The sequence below is a fragment of the Corylus avellana genome, chromosome 3 (genome assembly GCF_965113065.1).
Source record: "Corylus avellana chromosome 3, dhCorAvel1.hap1.2, whole genome shotgun sequence".
NCBI lineage: Eukaryota > Viridiplantae > Streptophyta > Magnoliopsida > Fagales > Betulaceae > Corylus > Corylus avellana.
In genome coordinates, this window is record NC_142492.1 from 30,990,364 (window position 1) to 31,017,955 (window position 27,592).

Below are 27,592 nucleotides of genomic sequence, written 5' to 3' on the forward strand. Positions count from 1 at the left end.
AAGAGCTACCTTTTAGAAGTTATCAAATAACAAATTATCTATATTTTTTATTTTGATTAAATATTGTTATTTATTAGTTTGAATGCCAACCACTTTAACTGGCCTGCAATAATCACTGAAATTATTAATAGAGTTCTTTGTGCATATTTCTTTGAAATTATTAATGTTTGCACTTTTGTATGTGATACATTGCTGTTTTGTTTTTCCTTTTCGGCTTTCAGACCTATTACTTGCTCAAAGTCTACGACAGTTTCTTGCAAGGCCGCGTTATCTCCTAGATTTATCATAGTCGACCATTTAGGATGAAACCTCAATAAAATTCAAGAATGTTCAAATCTGTGATGCGGGAGGGGTTAAAGAATTGGAGGAATGAGGATTTATAAGTCTTTGAATTGAAGGGTCATATATTGACAAAAATTGTGTCATAAGAGTGTGGTATGAAACATTGCTTTTAGATGAGTAAACGCACAATATTTCAACATATTTAACCAACTTAAATGCATGTTTAACCTTTCATAAGGACCTTTCATATGCCATCCTCCTAAAAACTCCCTTATTATATATATATATATATATATATATATATATATATATATATATATAATCAAAATAAACAACTGAAAATAAATAACAGTTGATAAGAATATTGATAACAGATAATCGTTCGGATTATACAGATAAAAACCTAAGCTTGAGTAAGCGTCAGACTTACTGAAGTAAGGACAAGTAGAAGGAGAAGAAGAAGAAGAATGGCTGGAGGATAGAGTGTCTCAAGGAACCTCTCAAAAAACCTCTGCCTTACAATGGAGAAGGGGAGCCCGTTATATAGGCTTCAGAAAAGTAAAAACAGTAAATTACAATCATGATCCGCGTCCAGCGGTCAAAGGTAAACAGTAAAAAGTAAACAGTCATGGCACGTCTGGCGCCAGTCTGAACAGTGAAAGCAAGAATCTGGAACAGTAGATTGTCGGCACTGTAGTGTCGGCTGACAAATCTTGAACAGTGAGGAAACAGTGCATCTGAACAGTAATCCTGCGCGTGTCGTCCGGACATGAACAGTAAAAGTGAACAGTGATTTTGCACAGTAACTCCAAGAATAAATGAACAGTGATCCGTCCGGGATCAGGGAGAACCAAACAATTCGAAACCAGCCGTCCGGGCTAGTTCTGTCGAACTGAACTTTACTGGCCGTTATGAGCGCAGTCTTTGGGAAAACCTGGGAAAACTAGCCCTTTGCGGGGCTAGATGAAGCTGAACACTGAGGACCGTTTAGGGGTCCAATTCTTCACATGTCTTCAGCCCCTGGGTAGGGGTAGTAGTCTTGTGAGTCTTCAAAATATGGCGGGACCTGGATGGGCTTCTCAGCAGATGGTTTGGACGTCTCGTCTTCATCATCTTCTAAAGTATCCAGGGCAGCAAGCAAGGCTTCAATCATTTCTTTCTTCTTGGAAGAATTCTTCTTTGAAGAGCTTGAAGAAGCCGAATGGGGGGAAGCAGGGGAACTTTCTTTTTCTCTTTTTGGAGATGAGAAAGCACTGGGAGGAATCAACAAATTAGACAGGGCAGACGCCTTTGGGGCAGGAAGAGCCTTGGGAGCGCGAGCCATGTTTTTAACCTCAAGGACAATGGAATCAACCAGTGAGTATTTATCCCACCATTTGATATACCAATGTCTTTGGATTTTTTCTTCCGAGAGGTGGTATTGCCATCTCAGAATCCAAGGAATCTTGAATTTTTTAACAAAATGAAGCATAGTTGAAAACTTTGCTCCATAGGAATCAACCTTGTAATGGCCTTTGAAAATTTGAAAGGCATCAACAAGTTGGAGGGGGAGAATATCAGGAAGACAACCAAATTGGTTCCACCACCTGGAGAACCAGAGAGGGAGAATACCAGAAAATTCTTTATCAAAACTGACAAACCAAGAATGTTCAAATTTCGAGGTTTGATGAAGTAGGAATTTGAAAAAGGCATCCACGTAATCATAATAATTACAGGGGATGTTAAACCCGTTCAGGGACCTGGAATCAGAAGGGTGATTACCCCATTCTTTTTCCGAAATAATTCTCTTGAAATAAACACTGTGGTAAATTGTTTTCTGGAGGTTAATCTTATCAGGGATGACCTTGAAGAAAACAGAACCTGTTTGTTTCAGGATAGCAGAATAATAAGCCAAATTTTTCGAAGGATGTTCAGGAATCCAATGAAAGTTTGGAGGAAAATAGGAGACGGCAATATCTCCGGGGGTAAGGGAAGGGGAAACCCGATTTAACTCAACAAAAAATAAATTTTGGGAGTAAGGGAGGGTCATGTATTTTGACGACGTCCGGTCGTACTTGACGGAGGGTTTTTGGGAAGGATCCGCAAAGGGATCAAAGGGGGCAGCAAGAGTGCTGGAATATGAAACCTGGGAACCAGGACAAAAGGGGGTGAATCTGTTGGTTAGGGCAACAGATGAAAACGGTAATGGGGAAGCAGTTGGAACAATGGAAGACTCTGACTTGATGGCCAGAGCCTTGGAAGTTACTTTCTCTTTTTCTTTTTTGCCTGCCATGGTGGCACTGCAAAATTTCAAAAGGAAAGAAATCAGAAATAAAGATGTAAAAATCTTTAAAATATCACAAAATAATTTTAAAATTATTTTGATGCAAAGTAAAACAGTTATAATAATATGCGCCATGTGATGGGTGCAGGTATGAACAGTAGGTAAAACACGACCGTCAGGGGGAGTGTTTAAACAGGATAAAGTCCTAATGGGAGTGGGGTACTCATCAGACTCTAAACCTGAAAACCTATTAATCAACCTATTAATATCAATCTCAAATTTGGAAACGAACTCAAATTGAATTTTAGTACCAAATTTGACAGTAGAGACACCAACCTCATCAACAGAAAATGGGTAAAGCAAAGAAAGAAAAGGCATGCCAAGAATAACTTTTTCTTTCATGTTTTTAACAAGAACAGCAGTAGTATGAAAGCGAACATTCTTTTGACAAACATGAATGTTACCGAGTTCATACTCAATATGCAACTTGTTTCCACTGGCAGAATTTAATCTTTGAGTGGAGGGTTGAAAATATTTTTTGGGAACAAAACCTTCTTGAATGCAATTCAAGTCAGAACCAGAATCAATCAAAGCAATAGCATCAAAAGCATATTCATCAGAAATACGGATATGAATTTTTGAATACCATTTGGGAGGAATAACTTTAGTAATCATACTGACAACCTTAGCCTCATCAGAGAGAGGTTTATGGGTGGATTCAGCCTCATCATCATGCTCAGAAATTTTAGTGTCTTCGTTACTGGAAGCACTTTCTGGAAAACATTTGTTAAGATTTAACAGCAGAAGCTGTTGTTGTAAATCTTTATTTTCAGTTCTCACAGCTTGCAGTTCAGTCTGCAATTTCACAATATCTTTCTTGATGTTACTGATCTCATGCTGCAATTCTGAGACAGTAAGCACTTTGTTTTTCGGGTTTGAAAAACGTTTCAAAGTGTCTTCAAGAGAGATCTTGGAAGTAGCTGGTTTTTCAAAATTTTTAAACATGAGTTTCTTAAGTTTTTTAAGATACTCTTCTTTTAACTCAGGATCATCAATTTTTGAAATCAAAGTTAAAAGCAAATCTTCTTGTTCTTCTGATTTGGACATCATTGAACAAGTTTTTGTGTTGCAGCAAGAACCGGCACAGTTCTCAAATTTGTAACAATTTTCATAAACAGAAGAATCAGAATGATAATCAGAATCCGAAGAGGATGGAAGATCATCATTAGAAGAATAATCAGAAAAACCATTGTTTTGGAAAATTCTGAATATCTTTTGCTTTTCATCGTCCTTGATGTTTAAAGCATTGATCTCTTGTTTAATCTTTTTGGGAGGTTTGGGGCACTTGTCAGCATAGTGTCCAGATTCTCCACAATTAAAACATTTATCTTTTGAAAAATATTTTTCAAATTTAGAGCCTTTACTCCTTTTGGGAGGTTTAGAAAATTTAGGTTTATTAAATTTTCTTGTCTTAGCTCTGTTGTAATATGGAGGGGAAGATTTCGCAAAATCTTTTCTGGTTTTCTTCTTATGCTTCTTTGAAGGAGCAATAGGAGGCAAACCAAATTGTTCGCAGAAATTTCCCATTTCATATTTAGCTTTCTTGGCGTTCTTAAGCTGCTGTCGGATCATTTTTTGATCGATGCACATCTTAATACCAAGTTTTTTCACTGTGGAGAATAAATCTCCATAGGTTAATCTTTCAAAATCGATGAGACCAGTGTCAGTACTGATCAACTCATCTTTAACCTTGTGAGCAAATAATGAGGGCAATCCATCAATAAACTTTTCTTTCCAATAAGGTTTTTGGCTATCAGACCTCATCATAACACGGGAAAGAAAAACATCTTGATACCATCTATAGTCAGACATAGTAGGGCATCGAAGATTGTTCAAATAATCAGAAATACGAGAAGTAATGTTGGAGGGGGTTCCAACAAAATTCTTGATAATTGTATAAATCAAGGTGTTAACACCATCAGGTTCACCCATGCCAACGTCCTCATTGAAAATGGGTATACCTTCTTCATCACATTTTACTGCTTTCCTGATTTGGTTTCTTCTGTCCTCAGTGAGATAATTATCCCACCAATTTCGAAGGGTACCAGAAAAACCAGTAGCAAGTAAATCCACAATATCAGTTTGACTTTTACTGTGGTTTGAGATGTAGGCATTAGCAACCATGGCCATGTGATTCATCTTGTTGAGCAGTTCTTGCTCAGACAAACCATCAATGTTCCATTCATACAGTTTATCAGCAGAAACAGAAAATTGAGTATGCAAAAACCTTTCCTCGAATTGTAAATCAGGAGGGGTAGGTTTTGGATAAAAATTCTTTGTCTGATTGAAATTTCTAGATCCGTCCAAGATCCTTTGGAGTTTTGGCTCCATTTCAATCTTTCCAAAGTTTTGTTCAAGAACTTTGATGTCAGAATCAGTGGAATCAGCAGATGTTTCAGAATCAGATGAAAAAGCTTTTTCCATGGCAAAATTCTGACCAGAGGTACTGGCACGAGTCGTCTTTAACTCGGTCAGTTCTGCAAGCAATTTGTTCACTTTCTCAGTGTTCTTCTGAGAAGTGGTTTTCAAACCAGGAGATTTCTTTAAATCAGGGAGAGAAATCAGTGGTTTTTCAATCTTTGGGGGGACAGAGGAAAACTTTAAATCAGAGGAAGAAGAGGGAAGTTTTTCTTCAATCCGATCTAGCTGTTGACCTATGATATGGATAGATTGTGAAACAAAATTGTTTTGCTCGATGATTCTCCTATCGTTCGTGATAGGGTCCTTATCATGAGTTTTGAAAGGGGAACACTTAACAACCATGTTGTTGACATCCAGAAGGGTGTTTGTAGTGGGAGGATGGGAAGATCTGACGACAGATTTATCCTCTTTAACAAACTTCTGTTTGACAACGTTCAAATCATTTTCGTCCGGAAAATGTTTTTGGAGAAAATCAAAAAACAAAATGTGAGTCTGGGACTCGATCATAGCTTCGGCCCATTGGACCTTGATACGATCTCGTTCCTTTTGGGAATACTTAGCACGGTAAGCATGCCGCAACTCACGATTTTCTTTTGAAGAAAAATCTTTGTTCAAAGCTTTCCAATCAATAACAGAGAAAAAGTCTTTGATGTGGGCAGTGATAACATTACACTGATGGGGAAAATCAGATGTAACTGGAGCAACAAAATCAGAAGCAGAGGGAGAAAGAGATCCGCGATCGTCATCCGTCAGTGGATGATTTTTCGTGGAATAAAAAGCAGATGAAACTTGGGAATCAGTGGAAATTCCTTTGAGTTTCAAACCAGGACTAACAGTGGGATGAAGATGAGGAGAATCATTAAGGGATTCGTCGACATCTTTATCTCTACGACGGAGTCCTTCTGAGGTCGTTGAACCAGCAAAAGAATTCCTTCGTTCGTTAATCAACAGGGGACGTTCAATTCTGTTTGAATATCCCAAATCAGCAAAATTGATTTTAACAGATCCATCCATGTATTGTTGGATGTAATCAAGATTAGAGGCATCGTTAACTACTCGAGAAGGTTTTGCAACATTCTCCAAAAGCCACTCGTTGGGGAGTTCAATCTCCGACCACCGAATCATTTTTGGGGTTTTAATATGAGCATTCTGAGTAGAGCTCTGAATCAACAGAGTCGATTCGCCAGTATTCTTAATCACAGCACGTGGATCAAGATTTGTTTTCATCAACTTGTAATAAACACGATAGATGATAGCAATAGGATGGCTACCAACTTCCATGTTATAACCAGATGTGAGAATATTCAGCGTCAGTGCTTTCAGAATATGAACATCGGTTAAACTCAAAGTCATGTTTGGGAAAACATCAAAGTGGACAGGGCCACCAAACAAAGATGACTGAATCAAACTAATAATGCTTGTTTTAAAATCAAGAAAACGAGCATCACGCAAACAAAGCAAAACAGATGCATTAATACCGAGTCGAGTCAAAGCTTTGACTGCAACTTGGACAGAACCAACATGCAAAAATCTGTATTTCTTTGCAAGAGCATTGTTAACAAAACGCTTGCTGAACAAGGTAATAGTCTGATTATTACCCGAGACCGGAAAGGTCTGTTCAACAGTTTTGACAGAATATTGAATCTTAAAAGAAGATTGAAACCAAGTAGTATTGTAGATATCCCTAGCGTCCAGCTTGGGGATGTTCCACTTACTAAAATCAGCATTATCATCAACCAAAATGTTTTCATAGTTAACCACGTCCGGTGGCAAACTTGAACCAGAACTAACAGAAGAATTAGATCTGAACATTATGACCTACAAACTAAACTCATAATCACTCACTGGGTGAAGTCTTAAAGGATCTCATCCTAGGTACTCACTCACTGGTAAACTTCCTAAGTGTGTCCTCACTATGTGTATGACTAGCACACGCAGACCCTTGGCCTAACATACAGGTTGCGCAGACCCTTGGCCTAGCCCTCAGCACCTACTTAATGCCCTAACTCGCCTCTCCTGGGCTTCAAACGGGACTTACAGGTTCGCAAACTGAGGTGACGGGGTGTCAACTTGAAACTGTACTGACGGGGTGTTGTGCTACAATCAAAGTGACTAGGATCTCGACACGGAGAAAGGATAACAGGTAATGAACAAAAAGGAGGGGAGAAAGACTGTGCACTCAGGGGGGGAGAAAGAGAGAAGATGTAAAATCAAGGCAGCAAACAGACTGTGCACTCTGTCCCAGGTTTTCCCAAAGACTGCGCTATCAGAGCCATAAGAGTTCCGATCTGTTTGCTGCCTTGATTTTACATCTTCTCTCTTTCTCCCCCCTGAGTGCACAGTCTTTCTCCCCTCCTTTTTGTTCATTACCTGTTATCCTTTCTCCGTGTCGAGATCCTAGTCACTTTGATTGTAGCACAACACCCCGTCAGTACAGTTTCAAGTTGACACCCCGTCACCTCAGTTTGCGAACCTGTAAGTCCCGTTTGAAGCCCAGGAGAGGCGAGTTAGGGCATTAAGTAGGTGCTGAGGGCTAGGCCAAGGGTCTGCGCAACCTGTATGTTAGGCCAAGGGTCTGCGTGTGCTAGTCATACACATAGTGAGGACACACTTAGGAAGTTTACCAGTGAGTGAGTACCTAGGATGAGATCCTTTAAGACTTCACCCAGTGAGTGATTATGAGTTTAGTTTGTAGGTCATAATGTTCAGATCTAATTCTTCTGTTAGTTCTGGTTCAAGTTTGCCACCGGACGTGGTTAACTATGAAAACATTTTGGTTGATGATAATGCTGATTTTAGTAAGTGGAACATCCCCAAGCTGGACGCTAGGGATATCTACAATACTACTTGGTTTCAATCTTCTTTTAAGATTCAATATTCTGTCAAAACTGTTGAACAGACCTTTCCGGTCTCGGGTAATAATCAGACTATTACCTTGTTCAGCAAGCGTTTTGTTAACAATGCTCTTGCAAAGAAATACAGATTTTTGCATGTTGGTTCTGTCCAAGTTGCAGTCAAAGCTTTGACTCGACTCGGTATTAATGCATCTGTTTTGCTTTGTTTGCGTGATGCTCGTTTTCTTGATTTTAAAACAAGCATTATTAGTTTGATTCAGTCATCTTTGTTTGGTGGCCCTGTCCACTTTGATGTTTTCCCAAACATGACTTTGAGTTTAACCGATGTTCATATTCTGAAAGCACTGACGCTGAATATTCTCACATCTGGTTATAACATGGAAGTTGGTAGCCATCCTATTGCTATCATCTATCGTGTTTATTACAAGTTGATGAAAACAAATCTTGATCCACGTGCTGTGATTAAGAATACTGGCGAATCGACTCTGTTGATTCAGAGCTCTACTCAGAATGCTCATATTAAAATCCCAAAAATGATTCGGTGGTCGGAGATTGAACTCCCCAACGAGTGGCTTTTGGAGAATGTTGCAAAACCTTCTCGAGTAGTTAACGATGCCTCTAATCTTGATTACATCCAACAATACATGGATGGATCTGTTAAAATCAATTTTGCTGATTTGGGATATTCAAACAGAATTGAACGTCCCCTGTTGATTAACGAACGAAGGAATTCTTTTGCTGGTTCAACGACCTCAGAAGGACTCCGTCGTAGAGATAAAGATGTCGACGAATCCCTTAATGATTCTCCTCATCTTCATCCCACTGTTAGTCCTGGTTTGAAACTCAAAGGAATTTCCACTGATTCCCAAGTTTCATCTGCTTTTTATTCCACGAAAAATCATCCACTGACGGATGACGATCGCGGATCTCTTTCTCCCTCTGCTTCTGATTTTGTTGCTCCAGTTACATCTGATTTTCCCCATCAGTGTAATGTTATCACTGCCCACATCAAAGACTTTTTCTCTGTTATTGATTGGAAAGCTTTGAACAAAGATTTTTCTTCAAAAGAAAATCGTGAGTTGCGGCATGCTTACCGTGCTAAGTATTCCCAAAAGGAACGAGATCGTATCAAGGTCCAATGGGCCGAAGCTATGATCGAGTCCCAGACTCACATTTTGTTTTTTGATTTTCTCCAAAAACATTTTCCAGACGAAAATGATTTGAACGTTGTCAAACAGAAGTTTGTTAAAGAGGATAAATCTGTCGTCAGATCTTCCCATCCTCCCACTACAAACACCCTTCTGGATGTCAACAACATGGTTGTTAAGTGTTCCCCTTTCAAAACTCATGATAAGGACCCTATCACGAACGATAGGAGAATCATCGAGCAAAACAATTTTGTTTCACAATCTATCCATATCATAGGTCAACAGCTAGATCGGATTGAAGAAAAACTTCCCTCTTCTTCCTCTGATTTAAAGTTTTCCTCTGTCCCCCCAAAGATTGAAAAACCACTGATTTCTCTCCCTGATTTAAAGAAATCTCCTGGTTTGAAAACCACTTCTCAGAAGAACACTGAGAAAGTGAACAAATTGCTTGCAGAACTGACCGAGTTAAAGACGACTCGTGCCAGTACCTCTGGTCAGAATTTTGCCATGGAAAAAGCTTTTTCATCTGATTCTGAAACATCTGCTGATTCCACTGATTCTGACATCAAAGTTCTTGAACAAAACTTTGGAAAGATTGAAATGGAGCCAAAACTCCAAAGGATCTTGGACGGATCTAGAAATTTCAATCAGACAAAGAATTTTTATCCAAAACCTACCCCTCCTGATTTACAATTCGAGGAAAGGTTTTTGCATACTCAATTTTCTGTTTCTGCTGATAAACTGTATGAATGGAACATTGATGGTTTGTCTGAGCAAGAACTGCTCAACAAGATGAATCACATGGCCATGGTTGCTAATGCCTACATCTCAAACCACAGTAAAAGTCAAACTGATATTGTGGATTTACTTGCTACTGGTTTTTCTGGTACCCTTCGAAATTGGTGGGATAATTATCTCACTGAGGACAGAAGAAACCAAATCAGGAAAGCAGTAAAATGTGATGAAGAAGGTATACCCATTTTCAATGAGGACGTTGGCATGGGTGAACCTGATGGTGTTAACACCTTGATTTATACAATTATCAAGAATTTTGTTGGAACCCCCTCCAACATTACTTCTCGTATTTCTGATTATTTGAACAATCTTCGATGCCCTACTATGTCTGACTATAGATGGTATCAAGATGTTTTTCTTTCCCGTGTTATGATGAGGTCTGATAGCCAAAAACCTTATTGGAAAGAAAAGTTTATTGATGGATTGCCCTCATTATTTGCTCACAAGGTTAAAGATGAGTTGATCAGTACTGACACTGGTCTCATCGATTTTGAAAGATTAACCTATGGAGATTTATTCTCCACAGTGAAAAAACTTGGTATTAAGATGTGCATCGATCAAAAAATGATCCGACAGCAGCTTAAGAACGCCAAGAAAGCTAAATATGAAATGGGAAATTTCTGCGAACAATTTGGTTTGCCTCCTATTGCTCCTTCAAAGAAGCATAAGAAGAAAACCAGAAAAGATTTTGCGAAATCTTCCCCTCCATATTACAACAGAGCTAAGACAAGAAAATTTAATAAACCTAAATTTTCTAAACCTCCCAAAAGGAGTAAAGGCTCTAAATTTGAAAAATATTTTTCAAAAGATAAATGTTTTAATTGTGGAGAATCTGGACACTATGCTGACAAGTGCCCCAAACCTCCCAAAAAGATTAAACAAGAGATCAATGCTTTAAACATCAAGGACGATGAAAAGCAAAAGATATTCAGAATTTTCCAAAACAATGGTTTTTCTGATTATTCTTCTAATGATGATCTTCCATCCTCTTCGGATTCTGATTATCATTCTGATTCTTCTGTTTATGAAAATTGTTACAAATTTGAGAACTGTGCCGGTTCTTGCTGCAACACAAAAACTTGTTCAATGATGTCCAAATCAGAAGAACAAGAAGATTTGCTTTTAACTTTGATTTCAAAAATTGATGATCCTGAGTTAAAAGAAGAGTATCTTAAAAAACTTAAGAAACTCATGTTTAAAAATTTTGAAAAACCAGCTACTTCCAAGATCTCTCTTGAAGACACTTTGAAACGTTTTTCAAACCCGAAAAACAAAGTGCTTACTGTCTCAGAATTGCAGCATGAGATCAGTAACATCAAGAAAGATATTGTGAAATTGCAGACTGAACTGCAAGCTGTGAGAACTGAAAATAAAGATTTACAACAACAGCTTCTGCTGTTAAATCTTAACAAATGTTTTCCAGAAAGTGCTTCCAGTAACGAAGACACTAAAATTTCTGAGCATGATGATGAGGCTGAATCCACCCATAAACCTCTCTCTGATGAAGCTAAGGTTGTCAGTATGATTACTAAAGTTATTCCTCCCAAATGGTATTCAAAAATTCATATCCGTATTTCTGATGAATATGCTTTTGATGCTATTGCTTTGATTGATTCTGGTTCTGACTTGAATTGCATTCAAGAAGGTTTTGTTCCCAAAAAATATTTTCAACCCTCCACTCAAAGATTAAATTCTGCCAGTGGAAACAAGTTGCATATTGAGTATGAACTCGGTAACATTCATGTTTGTCAAAAGAATGTTCGCTTTCATACTACTGCTGTTCTTGTTAAAAACATGAAAGAAAAAGTTATTCTTGGCATGCCTTTTCTTTCTTTGCTTTACCCATTTTCTGTTGATGAGGTTGGTGTCTCTACTGTCAAATTTGGTACTAAAATTCAATTTGAGTTCGTTTCCAAATTTGAGATTGATATTAATAGGTTGATTAATAGGTTTTCAGGTTTAGAGTCTGATGAGTACCCCACTCCCATTAGGACTTTATCCTGTTTAAACACTCCCCCTGACGGTCGTGTTTTACCTACTGTTCATACCTGCACCCATCACATGGCGCATATTATTATAACTGTTTTACTTTGCATCAAAATAATTTTAAAATTATTTTGTGATATTTTAAAGATTTTTACATCTTTATTTCTGATTTCTTTCCTTTTGAAATTTTGCAGTGCCACCATGGCAGGCAAAAAAGAAAAAGAGAAAGTAACTTCCAAGGCTCTGGCCATCAAGTCAGAGTCTTCCATTGTTCCAACTGCTTCCCCATTACCGTTTTCATCTGTTGCCCTAACCAACAGATTCACCCCCTTTTGTCCTGGTTCCCAGGTTTCATATTCCAGCACTCTTGCTGCCCCCTTTGATCCCTTTGCGGATCCTTCCCAAAAACCCTCCGTCAAGTACGACCGGACGTCGTCAAAATACATGACCCTCCCTTACTCCCAAAATTTATTTTTTGTTGAGTTAAATCGGGTTTCCCCTTCCCTTACCCCCGGAGATATTGCCGTCTCCTATTTTCCTCCAAACTTTCATTGGATTCCTGAACATCCTTCGAAAAATTTGGCTTATTATTCTGCTATCCTGAAACAAACAGGTTCTGTTTTCTTCAAGGTCATCCCTGATAAGATTAACCTCCAGAAAACAATTTACCACAGTGTTTATTTCAAGAGAATTATTTCGGAAAAAGAATGGGGTAATCACCCTTCTGATTCCAGGTCCCTGAACGGGTTTAACATCCCCTGTAATTATTATGATTACGTGGATGCCTTTTTCAAATTCCTACTTCATCAAACCTCGAAATTTGAACATTCTTGGTTTGTCAGTTTTGATAAAGAATTTTCTGGTATTCTCCCTCTCTGGTTCTCCAGGTGGTGGAACCAATTTGGTTGTCTTCCTGATATTCTCCCCCTCCAACTTGTTGATGCCTTTCAAATTTTCAAAGGCCATTACAAGGTTGATTCCTATGGAGCAAAGTTTTCAACTATGCTTCATTTTGTTAAAAAATTCAAGATTCCTTGGATTCTGAGATGGCAATACCACCTCTCGGAAGAAAAAATCCAAAGACATTGGTATATCAAATGGTGGGATAAATACTCACTGGTTGATTCCATTGTCCTTGAGGTTAAAAACATGGCTCGCGCTCCCAAGGCTCTTCCTGCCCCAAAGGCGTCTGCCCTGTCTAATTTGTTGATTCCTCCCAGTGCTTTCTCATCTCCAAAAAGAGAAAAAGAAAGTTCCCCTGCTTCCCCCCATTCGGCTTCTTCAAGCTCTTCAAAGAAGAATTCTTCCAAGAAGAAAGAAATGATTGAAGCCTTGCTTGCTGCCCTGGATACTTTAGAAGATGATGAAGACGAGACGTCCAAACCATCTGCTGAGAAGCCCATCCAGGTCCCGCCATATTTTGAAGACTCACAAGACTACTACCCCTACCCAGGGGCTGAAGACATGTGAAGAATTGGACCCCTAAACGGTCCTCAGTGTTCAGCTTCATCTAGCCCCGCAAAGGGCTAGTTTTCCCAGGTTTTCCCAAAGACTGCGCTCATAACGGCCAGTAAAGTTCAGTTCGACAGAACTAGCCCGGACGGCTGGTTTCGAATTGTTTGGTTCTCCCTGATCCCGGACGGATCACTGTTCATTTATTCTTGGAGTTACTGTGCAAAATCACTGTTCACTTTTACTGTTCATGTCCGGACGACACGCGCAGGATTACTGTTCAGATGCACTGTTTCCTCTCTGTTCAAGATTTGTCAGCCGACACTACAGTGCCGACAATCTACTGTTCCAGATTCTTGCTTTCACTGTTCAGACTGGCGCCAGACGTGCCATGACTGTTTACTTTTTACTGTTTACCTTTGACCGCTGGACGCGGATCATGATTGTAATTTACTGTTTTTACTTTTCTGAAGCCTATATAACGGGCTCCCCTTCTCCATTGTAAGGCAGAGGTTTTTTGAGAGGTTCCTTGAGACACTCTATCCTCCAGCCATTCTTCTTCTTCTTCTCCTTCTACTTGTCCTTGCTTCAGTAAGTCTGACGCTTACTCAAGCTTAGGTTTTTATCTGTATAATCCGAACGATTATCTGTTATCTATTTTCTTATCAACTGTTATATATATATATATATATATATATATATTTTTAAAATGCATCCCCTTCTATGAAAAAGCAGATTTTTCAATGTTTTCAAATCACAATTTTAAAAAAAGGCATTTCCAAATAATATTGTTTGGGATAAAATTTATTAAGGGTCTCACTATCTATCAACCACCTCCATTATCTCTAAACTACCTCCTACTATCTATCAACCATTGAGAGAGCAGTTACCTAAAACCTTATAAAAGGGGACTCAAGGCATCGAGTAAATTGATCGATAAAATCCTTCTAAAAAAACCTTGGCTCATGCTATTTCTCAACTCAACACGAGTGTTAACTTAAGCATTAGAGAGTTTCCAGCCAAGGTCGAGACCATTTAACGCTCTTGTTATTTTGCAAGCCATTCATCGCCGGTCAAGCCATACCAAAAACTGCATCAACAGTTTGGCACTGTTTGTGGGAGCAACATTTCTCATCATCTCTTAACAAGTACATCCAAAGACTCGCTAATGGCTACCTTCTCTAAATTCCTGATCAGCCACAACGATGTACAATCATACAAAGTGGATCGACACAAATATGTGTAGACCCGCAAGAGATCTGCATCCAAAGTAGATCTACATTCATGTTTTGGAAATTATGTTCAACTAGCACTAAATCTGTCACCAGAAAATGAGATAATTAAGTCCACATTAACTTATCCTTTTAAAAGTTAATTATGCCTTTTTGCAATTTATGGCATGGATGAATATTTGTGTTTTGATAAGCGTATTTAAAAAATATATATATATATACTTGAATATCACATTCGATATAAAACTGTGCCTTTAGCTGTGAAACAACTCAATAAGTTTTCTGCCTTCGCAAACACTTCATTCAAAAACAAATTGGAGCACAAAAACCAATATTTTTATTATCACTGATTGTTATCCTTGCAATTTTAAGAATATTGAAAATTCTATGAGAAAAGTATCTACTCTATGCAATTTTGAATTATGCTCTTTTTCCTATTCAATGCTTTTGACAATTGCTGATTGTTGTATTTTTTTATGATCACTATAAGTCAAAAAAGGCTTTCATCTTTTATAAAGCCTTGACTAGTCACTTCTATGGAACTAATGACAACTTCTGTAAGTATGTGATGAGAAGAAATGTCATATTTTACCAATTAATCATAGTTTGTTCCCATAGGTATACTTGGTTGGGCTTGTTTGGCATTGCGTTTAAGGGTTTCAAAAGTGCATTTAACACCCTAAAAGGTTGTTTAAAGAAAAAAGAAAAAAAAACACTCGTTTGGTAAAAAATTTGAAGCGCTTTTAAATGTCAAAAAACCTAAAAAATGCCAAACCGCACCTTTGGCATAGCTTAAAAATAAAGCTTTTGTCAAAGTGCTTTTTTTTTAAAAAAAAAAATTTAAAAACTATATTTCTCAAACACAATCTCAAATAGACCCTTAAAATGAAAAGTCTAAAGAAAAAAAAAATAGCATTTTAAATAAATGGGCTAATTCGCCAATTTTTTTTTAAAATTTTTTTTTTAGGAGAATATTTCATATTCATTCATTGAAAAAAGATTAAGAGCATAAAGCCTTTACATCAAAGAGCATAAAACTCTAATAATTCATAGCCAAAAAGCTATGAGGTTACAACGTCATAAAAACAAACATAAAAATCTTACAATCAAGACCTATCTATGACTTCAACATCTGCAAACCTATCTTCAAACTTCAGTTATAGAACAAATCTACTCCAGGCAGACTCAATCTAATACATAGGTAGCCCATATTCCCAATTTTTTTTTTCCCGGCCATAAGAGCAAAACCCTCACATCGAAACTAATCCTCCTCGACCCAAAGGCCATGACAAAAACTTTCACCCCAAAGATTGCTCATGAAAGTAGATCTAAGGAGAAGTCAAACCCTTATTTAAAAAAATAACAAAAATATAATAAAAAAAATCAGCAAATAGCTACAACAGCTGAGGCGAGGGAGGCAAAAAGCCAAACTGATTCTAAAGAGGCGAAGAGCGGCACAACATGGTGGAGAGCGGATGGAGGCAGCGCAGCATAAGCAGAAGGATGGCCGAAGCAACTGGACTAGTAAGAAAAACCAAAAAAATAAACTGAAAAAAGAAAGGTAAAAAAACACAAGAAGGGGGAGGGGGAGCAAAAAAGAGGGGAGTAGGGGGAGGGGAAAGGAAGAACTCCCACCTCCCCACAAGTCTGGTTTTTTCTCTCTAGGTTTTCTCTCCTTTGTTGTACTCAATTATGAGTAGTTAGTGTAGTATATTTTTAAATTTTAAATGTTGTCTTTCTATAATTTTGGAGAGCAGTAAATTCTGAAAAAAACAATATCATGCATTCAATTTTTGAATTTAATGAAATCACATGTAAGGAAAATCATTAAAATATAATTAAATGCTCTTAATTAACCTAATTTAATGACTGGTTCACTCTTAAAAAACTGGTTTAAAAATTGTGCCTTAAAAAACCAGTTTAACATTTTTTTTAAAAATGGGTTTACGCCATATATCACAATTTTAAGACACTTCTAAGAGGGGTTTCTATATATATATGATTGGTACATTTAATGGTACATATGATGTTATATTATTGAATTTTTTTAAAAGATGTGTCATCATTGACCATATGTACACATATGTAGAACTTTAAATCCTAACCATAAATATAAATATTATTCATTTCAAATGAAAGGAAAATGATCCTTGTCACCAGTTATGAGATATATGTCTCAATCTTAACAATTCTAATTCCCTAGCCGTCTCTTTTCTCTCTAGCCGCCAGAGAGAAAAGTGAAACCCTTCAGCCACATAGGGGAGGAGGGTTGGCCGTTTGGCCGCCGCCCTCCTCCCCTAGTCCTCCTCGTCCCGGTGCTAGTTATTTACCTGATGCCCTAGCCACGGTGCCTCCTCTCTTCCCTTTCCCGTTCTGTTTTTCTCCATTTTTGCCCCTTCCCAGCCGATTTTCTTCCCCCGGCTTCATTTTTTGCGGCGGGCTCCTTGGCCTTGTTTTGGCTCTTTGTAGGTTCGGATTTTGTCTGTGGTCGTCGCCGACCTGTGTCGCCGCTTCGCTGCCCGCTATTAGGGTTTTCTTTCATGCGTCCCCACCGTGTTGAGCTCCCACGCCCCTTACGCGACTGTTTTCGGCCTGCACAGGTCCGGCTCCCTTCCGACTACCATCTTCCCACTTTGTGCTAATTTTCCTTGTTTTTTTTTTTTTTCCCTATTTTGGTGGTTCTTTGTTGTTTTTTTTCCCTTTTTTTCTTGTTTGTGGTTGTTTTCAGGTCCTACTTTGCCGGTCTTCTCTGCGCCTGTTCGCCGCCCACCGTCCCTTGTTGGGCCTTTTGACGAGTCCCCGCCGCGATGAGCTTCCAACGCCCCTTCGTTTTTCAATTCCTGGCGTGTGCGTGATCGGAGTGGGATGTTTATTTTCTTGTTTTATTTTCCTATTCTGTTGCTTTTTTAAGATGTATTTGTGTTTTGGCGTGTGTGTTTCCTTGTATTGTTTAATTTCCCTGTGTTCGGATTGTAATAAGGCTCTTTCCTCTCTCACTTGATCTATGTTGCCTTCGGTTTAATTAGTTTTGGTCCAAACCTTTGGGTTGTGGATGTGATCATTATCCTGGCCTTCGGGTCGTGGAGGAAGAGTTTCGGCATGAGAGTCTTTCCACTCTCAGGGTCGAGAAATAATTGCTATCCATGCATTTGGTTGAGTCTATCTGTTACAGATCTAGTATTAAATCTGATTTTAGTCATGAGTTAGTGAATTGGTCTTAAATCTTGTACTAAACCTAGTAATCTTGTAGTTTTATGTTCATGGTATTATTGAATGAAATGTTATGTTTTTCTCAAAAAAAAAAAAAAAATCCAATTCTAATTCCAACTCAATAATGTTAGTTTTGTGAAAAGGGAGCCTTCTTTTTTCTAGTTCTTTTGTGAAAAATTTCAAATATAAATTAAGCATTTAGTCAAATGAAATTTCGTGAAAAGTGGGCTTTTTTCTTTGATACCAAGTAATTGTAAGATTTCTCAATAATAAGAATAATAAAGGTCCATAAATTCCCCTTACTTCTTACAACCTCCAGCGCTCGTGGGCTTCAAGCCCAAATCTTTCTCACTATAACTCATGGACGATCTTATCTCTGTTCAATGTAATCTTTTGTTTGGGTTTGATGTGCTTAGTGGTCTCTGGTCTTTTGTTTGGGTTTGATTCAAAGTATCCCAAGTATAAATTGCCCTTTTAATTCTGATTGTCCACCCTTAAAAAAGTGTCCTCACAAAAAAAATATTATATGTGACAAAATTCTCAACAAACTTGTAAAGAGTCAAAAGCAATTATACTGTTGTTGGGCCTGTTGACCTTAGGCCCGACTTTGCCTTAAGGCCGTTGACCCGTGTACATCCTATGGTTACTACACGGAATTCACTCCCCTGCCAACTCAGCAACTGTTCCTTTCACTCTCGGTATGAGGGTAAGGGACATTATAGATATCCAAATGTCCATTACTATATCTCATTTGCCTGGTGGCAATTCACATTCAATGTAGATCTTCAACTATAGTGCAGCAAAAAGGGAAAAAAGGGTGCAAATTCTACTTCCATCAAACTCAATATGTATATATATAGAGATTTGCTACACACGCTTTCACCCTATACTTTTAAGTGCACAATCTGACATGACACTAAAAATCATCATTAGATCTAAAACTCAATAGTGGTCCATCCAAAATCTAATGGTAATTTTTTGTGACATGTCAAGAAGTGCATTTGGGAGTGTGTGTAGGAGAGAAGCATCCAGAACTAACCTACTATAATACAGCCCACAAAACTAGTTCATCCCCATTTGTTTCACCTGCTGCGGGAAAAGAAAACACTTTTTAGACCACACAGGAGCGCACACAGAGAACTATGTCATTTAAACCAAAAAATAGAAAATAATAATAATAATAATGCAAGAAAAATCTAACCTTGCTTTGGCAAGTTCTCCTGTTATGTCCAATTTGTTTGCACAGCATGCAGCGAAAAGTTTTTTCTTTGAGACTGCCAGCCTCTGCCTGGCTATCATTTTGACTTAACTTCATGCAACTCCTCCTGTTATGTCCAATCTTTTTACAGAGATTGCAATGCACTGAACTCCCCTTTAAAGGTTTCTTTCTTTGCCGATCTAGTACATCAAGTACAACATTCTCCACTCCCTGAACTTGAGCGTGATTAAAAACTATATCCTTTATCGGCATCCCAAGTATCAATTCCAAGGCCCTTTCCCTAGCTCGATGCGCCTTCAAGTATGGTATTATGACCCCATATTCCAGCTCAATATCCCTCATGATTTCCTTGGGCTTATAATTGATATTTTCTCGCACACGGTCCATGATACAACTTAAGATCCATTTCATGTTTGCTTGTCGATGGCTGGACCTTTCTGGCCTTGCACAAGAATGCTCCCCCCTCAATGTCTTTATTTGGAAAGTTTCAACATCTTGAACCTTAGATGCATGGATTCGCCATGAACAACCATCTGAAGCACATTTAGCAGTCACTCGAACTCGGTCTGATCTGATAAATGTCAACTCGAATTTCATGGCAATGGCAATAGCTACCAGTGCACTGCGAAATGCTTGTGCATCAGGAAATTCCTGCCCTACCGCTAGTGTCTGACTCTCTCTTCCATTAACCAGTTCAGATATAGATGGACTATTCTGGCTATCCTGAGAAGCCTCAGGAACATCATCACCATCTCTGCAATATAGTAAAAGTTTCTGAGCAATAGATTAGCATGACAGCAAAGTAAAATCAAAATTGTTAAAGAGTAATTTAATCACAAGCCAAAAAACCATCACATTGTGTCCCATCCTGGCAAAGAAAGGTACACTTGTCAATTCACCAGAAGGCATAATATTTTGAAACTGATATTTTTCCCACAGAATAGTCATTACTACTGGGATGTGACATGCTATGACTAATGCAAAACTAGCAGCTCTGTTGTCAGAGGACATGAATCAAAACCGTATGATCTAATAGCATTAAACAGTGAAAAACAAAATATAATAAAAATAGTCAACAATAAGCACAAATAAGATATGTCAGTTGCGATGCTTGCATGAACTCTGTGCATGCTCGATGCAGTCAAGGCGATCCGACAACATATGAACAGACTGTTGTATCTCCTCCTGACCATGTCTCAGTCCCAGTAATCTCATCCACATCATGCTCTGCATCCTCAGCTGCATCATCATCATCCTCAGCAATCTCAACATCATTCTCATCAGCATCCACATCATCATCATCATCCATGGCACCCCTAGCTATACGAGGTTCCACCATATGAGCATGACTCCGCTGAATAGTAGCAAGACTATAAGGAGACTGAAGAGATATGCGGGGCTCAGAATCAGAAAAAGTAAAACCAGCAAACTCAGCCAACCGAGTGATCAAGCAAGCATAGGGAAGACTGAGTTTCTTTCTACAACCCGACAAAAGAGACTCCCAAAATCAACCATCAACTGTTGCTAAGAGCATACAGCAAGTGCGCCCTGTCTATCCCTACAGTACCATAATGCTTGATGGGAAAAATATCAGAAGTGATAATACGAGACAACAATCGATGAGGGATATAAAAACAGGCCTATGCCAAACTCTACATCTCAAATGAGCCATCCTCTCACAGATGGAGAGATACAAGACATCAGCATGCTACCTGTAGGAGCAGTGGCAGCAGAGAGTGGGCACTCAGGGTTAGGCACCCGGGGAATGCCAAATGTCTTGGCAACATAATCAGGCGTGACATGCAAATGCTTACCACTCAGGTAAACATTAAAAGAAAAATCTTCCCCAATATCATAAATATTGGAGTAAAACTCACAAACCAAACTGGGCGCGGGAGCGGGAAGATTGTAACAAGGGGACGCCAATGATGGAAATCAAAGACTATGAATGAGGGCGACCTAGCACTCAAGAAAGTTTACCTCTCTCTCAACAATAAGAATAGGAGAGGTAAACTTTGAATGGAAGAGGGCAGCAGCTTCATTGTCATGGAATCTGTTGCTCATGTAAATGCGTGGGCACACATTGCGGCTGGAGGAAGCCATGATGATCTGAGCAATTCTATAAGAAAGAAAATTTCTGAAAAGAAAAACAGTGAAAAATACACTGTATTTGAAGTTGCTTAACAACAATTACTAATGGACATTTTTTTTTTTGATAAGTAACAATTACTAAGACATTAAAGCAATATATGCTCAGTTTTAGAGGGAATGTGTGTATGAGGGTATTTAGGCCCTAGGGCATAAGGTTTGACTTTTGGCTTAAAGAGCTTTTCAATCTTCTTCATGACGTTTCTATGCATAGCCCGACGTCCTCATCAATTTAAGGTCTTTTGCTTGTGGAAGCTTACACACACCACGCAATTCATGGTTTATCTTGTTAATTCTATGAATGCATTGTATGCCTTTGATATCCATCAAGTGTTAAAAAATGTCATGTCATTGATAAACATGTTGAATTTACTGAATGAGATGTCAATTCATTGATCTCAATTGTCTTGAGATGTGTGTGGTTGGTGGTGTGGTAATACCTTTAGGGGAGTGTCAATATTTTGTTTGATTTTTTAGAGTGATTCAACATTTTTGGGAATCACATCCGGACAGCTTGTAATTGTGTCCGAACAGGACCTGAGAGTCAGGTGGTGTTTGGTAAATGGGTTGGCCTAGACGCTATAGTTGATGTAGATTGATGTGAAAAAAAAGTAAGAATATTTTATATAAAAAAGTGAAAAAATGATATGGAAAAGTGAAAAAAATTTGTTTTGTAGTGATTTTTTTATTTGAATAATAATAAAAAGTGAATGATGTGATATAAAAAGTGAAAAAGTTAAAATATTTTGATGTTAACTTTTTTGGGAAATAGTGATGAACAGTGTCTAAGACAACTCCAACCCCTATACCAAACAAGGCCTCAATGCCTCTGTTTGTCTGACCGTCTCCGGACAGGCCTAGCACGAAATCAAGGGTTTCAAATTAAAACCCCCAAACTCTCATTTGTTTTTCAAAACTCACATTTGGGCTCTCTCTCTCTCTCTCACACGACACAATCCGGGATGGATTTCATACTATGACATTGGTTTGATTCACTCTTGTTTAGAGCATGCATACTACGTGTTCAACAAAATGCCTCAATGGGTGTTTTGTTGGATTTTGTGATCCAATTGATTGGCATTGCATTCTAGGACACTCCATTAGGCATTTTGATCCATTGTGTGCATTTTAGAATCATAAAAACATGTTTTGACATTACATACCTCATTGTGGCTTAAGTTTGAGTTCTAGCATGGTTCATGAAATCTCATTCATTAAGCATCTCATTTGCATGCATTCCTACCTAGGATTGGTGAGTGAGAATGAGTTTGAGAGGTTGCCACACTTAGGTTGGTTTTGACCCAAGTAAGGTAGTATGTTCAGACACATGCACTATCATTGTTTGTGAATCACCTTAGCTTAGGTGATGGACTTCTGTGTTTTGGTTGTGGTTACTTATCAAAAAAGGTTGTGGTTGGTTGGTTTATTTTTCAGGTCATGGCTGAATCATCAAAAAAGATACAGAAAAGAAATGGAAAAAGCTTTCAAGGAAAAGATGAAGAACAGACTCCTTATAGTTGAGCAGGGTGTTAAGGTAAAGTGACCTTGAGGACCCTGGCATTGCCTTCATCCTTGACATCATTTGAGACAGGAATTGGTTGAGTTTGTTTCAACCAATCAACACTTATCTTAGCCTTGTTCGTGACTTTTAAGCGAACATGGTTAATATAAGTGCGTCTCCTCCCCACTTCACCGCAAAGGTTTTACGTGTTAAAATTCCTGTCAGTCCCACTCTTATTTCTCAAGTGACACAACTACCCATTGTGCCTAATCCTGGTTTTCCCTTTCCTACACCTGATCAACCCAACTGCACTGATATGCAAGCTAGATTTAATCCTACAGCTGGGCATTTCTGGCTAGAGCATGAAAAATCAGTGTCTATTGGTTATCTCTCTGCTCTTATGCGACTTCTTGCTCACATAGTGATGCAAAATGTCTGGCCGATAAACCGTTATTCAGAGATTGGGTTTGATAGAGCTAGGATGATTTATGGGATTGCAGAGGGGACTACCATCTGTTTTTGCTCACATGTTGTTACTTGCATGATTGAGGTCTTTGACGACACCACCACTTCCTTACCTTTTGCTGGCCTCATCACCAAAATTCTTAGATTTTGTGAGCTAAACATTCCTCCAAATGAAACCATTCAAGTTCCTCAAGGATTCTTTGGCAAAGCTACTGTTCAGAAATCGAAAGCTCAACTGCAAGGAAGAGACAATGCTCTTGAGGTTCCTGTAGCACCTGCACCAATTGCAGGTGGTAATCCTGATGCGTCATCATCATCTTTATCCTCTGTCTCCAGGGCTGCACTCATGGAGCAGATTACTGCCATGGCTAAGCTTATGAGCGGTAGAGATAGGAGACAGATTGGTATGGATGAGCGCTGGGTGGCAACAGAAAAGAGGCTGATTGAAATGAAGCAGCGGCAGAATGCTATGGAGACAATCCAAACTGTTATGGGAGAGCAGTTGGTGAGTTATGGGAGTTAGCTGAGTGCCATTCAGACTGAGTTGGGAGCACAGTCCAAGGATGTGGAGCAGATTGACTCACATGTCAAATGCATTCTGGACAGAGTTCTACTTGAGGAAGAAAAAGACTCGTGATCATGATATGTGTTTTGACTTGTTAACTTTCTAATTTTATGATGTAATGTTTAAAACAACTTGATCTTTGGTTACTTTTGCTACATTTGGATGTATGGTTGATTCTTTCACTTTGTCCTGATGACAAAAAGGTGGAGAAATTTTGGGTTTAACCGATTCATTGGTTGAATTTTTAGCAGTTATATGGGTGGTACTGAATTTTTCCTTTGATGTATTGAATCTTGGACATGAATGATTTATGAAATTCAATTATCATTGTTCAAATGTGATCAATTGCTCATCAATTTTGGATTTAATTCTTTATTTCAATTTTTGAGCAATTTGATTTAATTGCCAGTATGTATTTCAGGATATTTCTTTTCAATAATGCATCTAACCTATTTTTGTGGTTTGATAGATTAGATTGAATCTTGGGGGATCTTGTAATCAAATTCATGTTGTAATGGGTTTTGTTACCGAATGGCCAAATGAGGAGTTTGTTAGGTTTTTAATTAGCCTATTCGATGTCTAAAACAAGCGCCTTTGTATTTTGTGGCATTAGGCAGTTTTGTAGTTAGAATTTGGATTGAAGATTGCTAAAATAAATATCAAGTACAAAATCTCGTGTCCAGACATGGCCTGGCAGAGAGTTGTTGTGCAAATCTGTGTGCACATTTCCAGATAGAAGTTGGACAGAAAGTTGGGCGCTAGCTGGTGGGCACATGTCCGAATATGAGGACTTCTAGGGAGCTCCTGTGCGCTGACCTGTGTGCTGGTGTCTGGACATAAGGACTTCTAGAGGACTTCCAGGGAGTTCCTGTGCACTGACCTGTGGCCTGGTGGGTGCGCTGGTGTCTAGACATGCTAACCTTCAGGGAGTACATGTGCGCTGATGTGTGCAATGGTGTCCTGACAGGATGACCTCCAAGGAGTACTTGTGTGTTGTTGTGTGCGCAGGTGTTCGGACATGAACCTGTTAGAAGACATGAAACCCTAGTGATGTCCGGATGCATCGTAATCCTGTCCGGATGCCGCCTTTGATTTAAGCAACTTTAGGGTTCAAGGCTTATTTTTTCAAGTCTACTTAAAAGGCTTTGAGCGCATGAATTTAAGAGAGATAAGCAGCACTATTCACCTTTGATATTGAGTGTTCCTAATCGCTATGTGCTTTCCATTGTGCTAAGAGATATTGATGGTATGAGCATTGACGCTTAATTCTCTTGGAGTATTCAACTCACGTTGCTGTTCTACATCAACAAAACAGATTAAAGTTTACTTGTGGGTCAATAAAGAAACCAAAAAGAAAGATAGGCTAGTGAGGAGCTTGTTGGCACACAGAATGGCTTAGTCATTACTGTGGGTTGTAAGTGTACTATGCAAGTGTAGTATTCTTTCTTAGTGATTGATTTCCTTGATTTAGCTATTTCGAAGTTGTTTTACTTTAAAAGAGTTCAAATGGTTTTCACTTCATCAACAAAAGTTGGTGTGTTGATGTGTGCATGCTTTTATTGCTTTGAGTGGTTTGAATTATATTCGCTGCAGAATTTTTATTTTTTAAATTACTGCACAATTGTTGCTTGTGTGCGTTGAAGTCTAAATTTAGCATCTCAAAACATTCGGACACTAAAGTTTGGTAGGCATAGATATCCACAACTACTTAAAAAGTAATAGCATAATGATCTATCATTTCTAGAGAGATATTAAACCCAAAAACAAAAAATTGATATTCAAATTTCAACAGGTATACAATTAGAGTAATACTACATACTATACTCTCATCTCACTGGGCTGATGTCGTAGAGTTTATCAGTCAATAGCTTTAAAAAATAAAATATCTAAGGGATGATAGGCACTACTGCATCGGCCCAGTGAGATGGGGGTGTAGTATGAAGCATTACCCATACAATTATAATCTCTTCTCATACCTGGGAAGTGAAACTAGATGATCCTCAGCATCAATGAACTCTTGTGGATCAATTGGAACCACAATCTCTCTTCAAATTAGATCATCCACAGCATCAGTAAACTCTCAGTAGCAAATCAAAATCATTTTTAATGACTAAACAACAGAGATGAGCAAGTTCTCCATACCCATGAGTTGATGTTGGACCATCAATTACTGTATGCTGAACTACTGGAGTACCATTCTCTCTGCAATAAATCAAATCCCAGCCATGATCAATTCAACATGTTACTGCAACCCAGATAAAAATAATAACCACATTTTCATAAATCAGAAAAAACCCAACTCAACTAGTTCATTAGCGAAATCAAAGTATTAAGCTCCATAATAAGTGTTAATTTAAGTTTCTCCGGTTCCTTTTGCTAGAAATTCTACTTATTTCTTTTCCTTCCCAACATTTTCCCTGCGCTTTAAGATGCAAAATTTCTTTCACAGACTGCTCAGCCACTAAACCAGCCCCTGGAGACCGAGAAACTGAGATGAATCCAGAAGGGAGTGGGGGAAGGTTGAAGGTTCACATTTTTAGTGGCTCACTCATCAGGAAACAACTCAACTTCTGCCCAAAAAAATTGATTAAGAACCAAAATTCCGATTTCTCAGGAACAAAACAGATTCTAGTCCCTACTTTGGTGCCAAAAAAGGAGTACAGAGACTAAATTGATATTTAACATCTTAAATCTATGCTTCCCAAATACTGAAAAACTCTATTTAGTGGGAAATTTTTTCAGCTGAGTTATATTGTAATCTCAGTTCTGGATAATATATATGAGGAAAAGCAGGACTCAAGCTTTCTATTTCTTTTACTTTCTTGCACTTTCTCTGCAACCAACTCAGTCCAAGCATGAGTCGTTTCTTCACTGGTCTATTTAAGCTAGCTGAGTGGAGTCCTTTATTCTCTATGAGTCCTTATCATGACCATTCTTGCGCTTGAAGTTCTAAAATCTTGTGCAACCTTTCATCAACAACCAAGCGGATGGTCATTTCCAAAAGCACGATTAGGTCCTTTCCCCCCATTTTCTCAGCACCCAAACAAGTGAATTCCACCAAGCCAAAAGTAAAAATTCCGTTGTATCTACCTCAACAACAAAAAAAATGATCTCTTAAAAAAAAACTTCCACCTGCATTTTGGTGCAGCTTCCCAGCAACCAAACAAACCCAAACAATAATCACATTCTACAAAATAAAATAACCCCTCGTGGATCCTCCGCTACTATTTCACTTAAACTAACTCAAGATTCTCAACATACTCGTTTCTCCAATTAAAGTGCAAACTATGAATCTTTCAAAAAACATACTTGGTAAAATTTTCATTTCCTTTTTCTTTGCCGGCTTTTTCTCAGTAACCAAACAAACATACCCTAGCTACAAAACATGATTCCACGTCAAGTTTACCAAAGCAACCGTTTCACTCAAACAACTCTCAACAGAATTAAGTAATTTCTCTATTAGAATCTCAAAATCCCAAACCAAAACGACACCAGAATAGGAAATGCAAAACATTTTCATGCTGTTTTCATTTCCGTCACTTTCTCAGCAGCCAAACGGAGCCTAACCTGAGAAACAATTCAGCGCCAGTATCAAACAAATATAGCGGGATTCTCTGCGAGGCCTCGAACTCGCTCAGCATGGCGACGACGTCGTCATCGCACTCGACCGAGACTAGCCGCGAGTCGAGGGTCTCGTCGGGGAGCTGGAACTTGATCTCGATGCAACTCGGCGCGACACAGCTGAGTTGAATCATCTTGGATCGTAGCCCCTCGAAGCTCAACGACCGGTCGACGAGGACCAGCCTCGTCTTGCCGCCGACGTAGCTCACTCGGCCGAGTTGGCGAGTCAAGTCTCCCCCGAAGTTGCAGAGGAGCTTCGCTTTCGGCGCTGACATGTCTTAGCTTTTGGGTCGGGTCGGGTTCGGGCCGAATATTTGGGGTTTGGAGCACATTGCAGAGGCCAGAGAGCGACGGTGGATTGGGGGGAAG

The 27,592-nt window shown here is 38.7% G+C and overlaps 2 protein-coding genes across 4 annotated transcripts; one reads left to right on the forward strand and one right to left on the reverse strand.

Moving 5' to 3' along the window:
* Positions 1-18,033: 18,033 nt before the first annotated feature.
* Positions 18,034-27,592, reverse strand: LOC132175370 (uncharacterized). Of its 3 annotated transcripts, none has more exons than XM_059587304.2 (5): positions 27,170-27,592; positions 25,745-25,804; positions 25,579-25,647; positions 18,906-19,677; positions 18,034-18,790 (listed from the first exon to the last, which is right to left on the reverse strand). In XM_059587304.2, the coding sequence occupies exons 1-5, from the start codon at positions 27,496-27,498 to the stop codon at positions 18,767-18,769; spliced, it is 1,254 nt and encodes a 417-aa protein (XP_059443287.2). In that variant the 5' UTR covers positions 27,499-27,592; the 3' UTR covers positions 18,034-18,766. The 3 variants fall into 3 exon arrangements, with proteins under 3 accessions (XP_059443287.2, XP_059443286.2, XP_059443288.2); XM_059587303.2 differs by having other exon boundaries at positions 18,034-18,793; XM_059587305.2 differs by lacking the exon at positions 18,034-18,790 and adding an exon at positions 20,904-21,042 and having other exon boundaries at positions 19,585-20,277.
* Positions 21,053-24,769, forward strand: LOC148587080 (uncharacterized). The gene has a single exon (XM_088514859.1). The coding sequence runs from the start codon at positions 22,730-22,732 to the stop codon at positions 23,558-23,560; it is 831 nt and encodes a 276-aa protein (XP_088370985.1). The 5' UTR covers positions 21,053-22,729; the 3' UTR covers positions 23,561-24,769.

What these genes read in the sequence shown, in the direction of transcription:
- LOC148587080 (XM_088514859.1), top strand. Translation starts at nt 22,730, where the DNA reads ATGGTTAATATAAGTGCGTCTCCTCCCCACTTCACCGCAAAGGTTTTA.
- LOC132175370 (XM_059587303.2), bottom strand. Translation starts at nt 27,498, where the DNA reads ATGTCAGCGCCGAAAGCGAAGCTCCTCTGCAACTTCGGGGGAGACTTG. An exon ending in GGTCCAACATCAACTCATGG is followed by an intron (nt 25,648 to 25,744) that starts GTATGGAGAACT and finishes TCTAATTTGAAG; the next exon opens with AGAGATTGTGGTTCCAATTG. An exon ending in GGAGAACTTGCCAAAGCAAG is followed by an intron (nt 18,794 to 18,905) that starts GTTAGATTTTTC and finishes CTTTTCCCGCAG; the next exon opens with CAGGTGAAACAAATGGGGAT.